This window comes from Nicotiana attenuata, chromosome 7, assembly GCF_001879085.1.
Source record: "Nicotiana attenuata strain UT chromosome 7, NIATTr2, whole genome shotgun sequence".
Taxonomy (NCBI): Eukaryota; Viridiplantae; Streptophyta; class Magnoliopsida; order Solanales; family Solanaceae; genus Nicotiana; species Nicotiana attenuata.
In genome coordinates this window covers 7,523,491-7,529,700 of record NC_031995.1, presented here as the reverse complement: position 1 = coordinate 7,529,700, position 6,210 = coordinate 7,523,491, and the positions used below count along the sequence as shown (strand labels likewise).

The 6,210-nt window shown below is 38.8% G+C and overlaps 1 protein-coding gene across 1 annotated transcript; it reads right to left on the bottom strand.

Moving 5' to 3' along the window:
- On the bottom strand, nt 3,793-6,210 carry LOC109228641. Its single transcript, XM_019393802.1, has 2 exons — nt 6,044-6,210; nt 3,793-5,865 (listed from the first exon to the last, which is right to left on the bottom strand). The coding sequence occupies exon 2, from the start codon at nt 5,801-5,803 to the stop codon at nt 4,052-4,054; it is 1,752 nt and encodes a 583-aa protein (XP_019249347.1). The 5' UTR covers nt 5,804-5,865; nt 6,044-6,210; the 3' UTR covers nt 3,793-4,051.

The window sequence follows — 6,210 nt, the reverse complement described above, 5'->3', positions numbered from 1 at the left end:
CAAGGCATATCGTTTTCTGGTTCATAAATCAGAAAATCCTGAGATTCACATTAATACGATAATAGAATCAGATAATGCTGAATTCTTTGAAACTATTTATCCGTATAAAAAGGAAAGTGAAGTGACCTACCAAAAGTCAAAACGACCTCGGGAGGAAATAACAGATGGTATGCCTAATGAGGAAAATCCGAGAAGAAGTAAACGTCAACGGACATCTACTTCATTCGGTCCAGATTTTCTGACTTTCCTGCTAGAAAATGAGCCTCGTACCTTCAAGGAAGCAATGTCTTCCTCAGAAGCACAATATTGGAAAGAAGCTGTCAATAGTGAAATAGAATCCATATTGAGCAACCATACCTGGGAATTGGTTGATCTTCCTCCAGGTAACAAAACATTGGGTTCTAAATGGATTTTCAAGAAGAAAATGAAAGACGATGGTACTATTGACAAATACAAGGCAAGACTTGTTGTCAAAGGATTTAGACAGCGAGAAGGTCTTGACTATTTTGACACATACTCGCCGGTAACAAGAATTACATCCATTCGGATGCTAATAGCGTTAGCCGCCTTGTATGATCTTCAAATCCATCAAATGGATGTAAAAACAGCCTTCTTAAATGGTGATTTAGAGGAAGAAATTTACATGGACCAACCTGAAGGGTTTGTGGTTCCGGGAAAAGAAAAGAAGGTGTGTCGACTTGTTAAGTCTCTTTATGGACTAAAACAAGCACCCAAGCAATGGCATGCGAAATTTGACCAAACAATGTTGTCAAATGGCTTTAAGATTAATGAATGTGATAAATGTGTTTACATTAAGAACGTTCCAAATCATATAGTCATTGTTTGCTTATATGTTGATGATATGCTAATAATGAGCAAAGACATTGCCGACATTCAAGCTACTAAGCGTATGCTTGCTAGTAAGTTTGATATGAAAGACTTAGGAGTTGCCGATGTAATTCTAGGAATTAAAATCCAGAGGACTCCTCAGGGTCTAGCTTTGTCTCAATCACATTACGTGAAAATGGTACTTGAAAAATTCAAACACTTGGAATTTAGAAGTGCAAGAACTCCAATTGACTTAAATCATCATCTTATAAAGAATAAAGGTGAAAGTACGTCTCAATTGGAGTATGCTCGTGTGTTGGGAAGCTTAATGTACATCATGAACTGTACACGACCTGATATAGCTTGTGCAATAAGTAAACTTAGTCGATTCACAAGTAATCCAAACAAACATCACTGGGTGGCAATGAAACGAGTTCTGGGATATTTGGAATATACCCAAGACTACGCTTTGCACTACAATAAATATCCTGCGGTTATCGAAGGATATAGTGATGCAAATTGGATAACCGGCTCAACAGAAACAAAGTCCACAAGTGGATATGTTTTTACTGTTGGTGGAGGAGCAGTATCTTGGAAGTCTTCCAAACAAACGTGCATTGCTCGCTCTACAATGGAATCAGAGTTTATAGCTTTGGATAAAGCCGGTGAAGAAGCTGAATGGCTTCAAAATTTCTTAGAAGACATTCCGTTCTGGCCAAAACCTTTGGCTCCTATTTGCATACATTCCGATAGTGAGGCTGCAATAGGACGGGCAGGGAGCGTTATGTATAACGGAAAGTCTCGTCATATACGACGAAGACATAACACCATTAGACAACTACTTTCTAGTGGAATTATCACTATTGATTATGTAAGATCAAAGGATAATGTGGCGGATCCGCTTACAAAAGGCTTAACTAGAGAGGGAGTTGAGAAATCATCTAAGGGAATGGGACTATGGCCGAGGACAAGTCAACATGGCGGTAACTCTACCTAGAATTTTGGATGTTCCGAGATTTAGGTTCAAGAAGCTCAAACAAAGTTGTGATTGACCGGTTCAACATTGTCAAAGTAAAATCTTTGGTCCCTTCTCGTGATGAAGACAATGTTCAGTAACAAGGATAGAACTTTACACGTTCTTTAATGATTACCTAAGTTTGATGAGGTATTTATCAAATAGTGTCAATCTAAAGGATTACACGTTTAGGAATCACCTATGTAAGTGTGAAGTGGAAGCCGCTTCAATGAGAATTCTGTAAGGCCAATTCTCTACGCACTTATGAAACCAGGCGGTATTCATGGCTAAAACGAACACAACAATGAGAACCAAAAGACGGTTAAGGGTTGGTTGTGTGACATATGGTTGTCTAGGTATACACTAAAGTTCGACGGTTCAAAGATATCAAATCTACCGATTGACCGAGTATATCCGACATATGTTCACTACGGAAAGTTCAAAGGGAAACCTACTTATCCAGATGCAATTAATCCTTACTTGCAAAATCACATAGCTTTCATCTATGATCTTTCTTGATACAGCCATTCCCATTCATGTGGGGGATTGTTAGACTTTAAGCCATTGGGTTTTAAAGTAGAAAAAGTGTGAATTGGAAATGGAGGGAAATTGAAAATTTGAAGAAGTGAACTTTTGTCTTGCACTTTGTCCCTCATTGATGAGGGACAACCACATTTGTGTGCTTATATATAGAATCACTTCTTAAAGCTCTTAAAAGGAGTTGAAGAGAATGAACCCTCGCGCCGTCGTCGTCGCTCGCTCGGCTTTGGCTTTGGCTTTGGCTTTGGATTTGGCAAATGATTGATAAGATTATTTTTGGACAAAATTTATTTAATTATTTAACAATTAATTAAACGCCAAATCACTGCTGAAAATACGTCAGAACCTTGCTGAAGGTTCAGAGGGCCTCTCTGGCCGCGGTTCTGCCGCGACCGCGGTAGAATCGCGGCAGGCAGGTTCAGAAATTCTTCTGAAAAGTCACCTTTTCCAGACACCTCTTCTGATAATTGCCTATAAATTCTGAGGCAAGGCTCCATTTTCTAGACACGAAAAATACTCCAGAATTTCTTTCTTTCTGAATATACTGCATTCTAATTCGCAGTCTCTCTCTCTCAAATTCGTAAGTGTGATTTTGCTCCGTTCTTTAAGTTCGTTGGCATCCTGCAGTTTGTATTGCCACTGTTGCAGAAAGGTTGATTCCGTTTTATCCTGGGAGGATTTAATCCATTACCTTGGCAACGTGTGAGGGGGTTAAAATTCCTTAAGGACACACAAGCAAATTGTGGACTCGGAATATTTCTTAAACTCTTCTGTTTTTCCAGTTTCTTTTATTTTTCTAACAGTTTATTTTTGAATTTGTGTTTTAACACAGTAGCGCTCACAGTAACCATGTTCAGCATTATAACTTCACTATATACACCATCAGAACAGTCGTAGCACGTTAGTAATTGGACCTCCGATCATACCTTTAAGCAACATAAATGGCGGGGTTTAGACAGGATAAGACAGATGGCTACTAGTTTACAATACAATCTAATACCTTAGGAAATGAGAATACGCGACTGAGTTATCAATCAACTTATTTTCGATAACACTAGAAAAGCATGAATTCCATGAACTATCTTGAACAAGTCAACTAGTAGCAGCATTTAATCAAGGATGTATCGAGTTATTCCATATACGTTGAGCATTTTAGTCTACTCGTAGGTGATACAAAAAAAATACTAGAATGCACACTAAGATTGCAATAGTTCAGAATCGCCAACAGAAGCATTTTGATTAGCAACAACAGCAACAACAACAACCCAGTAAAATCCCATAGTTGAGGGGCCTGGGGAGGGTAGTGTGTACGCAGACCTTAACCCTACCCCGATGGAGTAGAGAGGTTGTTTCCGATAGACCCTCGGAAATGAGATCAAACAACAACTTGAGGACTAAAGTAACTGCAATTTAAGTCAGGAAGACAAATAACATTCTTATTAACTTACCAAATGAAGGGATACAAGCTTATAGCAGACACTGAGTTGAGTACAATGCAACTACACTATAAAGAGGTACCAACTAAAGAAGTAATCTATTATTGCTTTTCAGAATAGATACGTACGAATGCATTCTACAAATTAAGACCAAAATTTACCTAAAACAACAAAATGGGATATAGATTTACCCAAACAGTGCAGGAGTAAAGCTTCAAACGCTAGTCAGAAATTAGCTGGACGAAGTGCACGTATTGATTCCATCCTTGCAGTCTTTGGTGAGATCATTAAATGTCTCAATCTGCTTTTTACCTCTGAAGGAAACTTCGGTATCAACTGAAACCCTCATGTAGCCGTCAAATTCAACTGGGTTCCCGTTATTAAGTTTTGCTGTCTCTGCATACCACTCGCTGTTTTCATCCCAAAGATCTTTATATTCATCAAGGAAATGTGTTGAGTACTTGTCTTTTAAGGGGTCAAAAAAGGATGTATCTGGTTCATCCGTTGCAATATACAGGTTCCTTCCGTCATCGATCTTGTCCTGCAAGGTAGATAGTAAAGACTCGGGAGAAGTATCTTCTGCCAAATGTGGCCACATTTCACGATTCCTTGCCTTCTCCCCCCTTACAACATGAACTGAGTCATAATCCCAATTCAACCTCGACGCAACAGCTGAAACAATGTCCATCAACCGTCTTGATTTCCATACCAGATGCCATGGTCGTTGAACGATAGATTCTGTTTCACCCTCACATACCCTGTACCAGTAATTATCTGGCTCTACGGAACCAAATTTCCTCATAATTAAGGTATCCTTCACTTCAGATAACTTCATCGGCGTAATCCTAAAATCCTCCACAAGATGGAGACCTAATCTGTCCTTTTTATGCCATTTATTCCAATCTGACAAAAACTGAACCTGATCAAGGACGGACGCTGAATCCTTTAAGTGCTCAAAATCGAAGTAAAACCTGAAATCCTTTCCTTCCTCATCCACACCAGATGAAGTGTAAATCTTGTTTAAACAAATAGTTAAGTCCATTATCAACGTCCTGTTCAAATATTGAGCCTCACCCAACGCACACATGAAACTCCAAAGGTAATGGTTCATGCTCTTGCACCTATCTCCACCTCCAGAATAAATCAAATACTTACCACTACCGAATGAACTCTCCGACTCCACCACAGGAAGTGAGTCATTTACAGCTTCCCCAACTACAGGCAAAGCGATATCTTGTCCCTCTATCTTCTGAGGTGCCTTCTCAAATCCTTCATCTAGCTTAGCAGTAGTTCTGTCCGACCCTCCCTTGTTCTTTCTCTTCCTCTTACGAGCATTTCCACCGGAATGATAATCACCTATACTAACCACATCAAGCGTGCAGTTCTCCGATCTAGAAACCACAAAAGACCGGTAATCCTTATAAAGGGAAGCAGTCTTCCCTTCCTTAGGCCTAAACCGCCACGCCATGTGGCACGAACTATCATTCGACCCCCGAACTGGCTTCCCAAACCGGAAAAAATGTATGTCCTTAAACTTCTCAATGGCAGCCCTCATCAACAAATGAAACACATCCGGGTCAGTACAATCAATGGGATCATCAGTCTTGCCACGACAATCCAAATTATCCTCAGTTACACTTTCAGTTAAACCAATACCCATCGGAACATCAACATCAGTGAGGTTTATAAAAGTCGAAAACGCAGTCTGATTAGGACCAAGAAAGTCCTCACCAGTCCTCACAACAGTATCATCAGCTTTAAATGTAGCATTGGATTTGGAAGTAAGGAAATTAGTCATCTTTGTTGAAGGATGGAATAAAGGGTCTTCAGGCTCATAAGTTGCAGCAATTATAGTGAAAATCAAAACCCCAACTACAAATATAGTAAAACAAAGATTCCCTATCATTGCCATTGCATTTTGCCCCAAATTTTCTGGCCTGAAACTTCCACTCCTTGACAGCAAATTTGACGACCGACTCATCATTTTTTCACACTTTTATAAGCTCACTATAACACTTAAAGCCTCAAACACAACAAGAATGAAATCTGTAAATCACAATGGGGCAATATATTAAACTACCATTTAAACAAATAACTAAAGGGTATCTAAAAAACATGAAATTTGACAAAGTAAAATCAAAAATTCATAGATCTGAGTAAGTATAAGCAAGAATTGACTATGTTAAAGCAGAAAATATGACAAATAATACTATCATTGGTTTACCTCATACAGCTTGGAGATTGTCACTGATCAGTTGAAGCTCAGCATAGATTTCAGAACTTCTGTTTTATTCTCTTTTTCTAAAGAGTAATCAATGGAGTAAAGCTGCTTTATTTTTCTTAATTTTAGAGTCAAGATCTTAGATTTTTAAAATGTGTTGGTCCATTTAT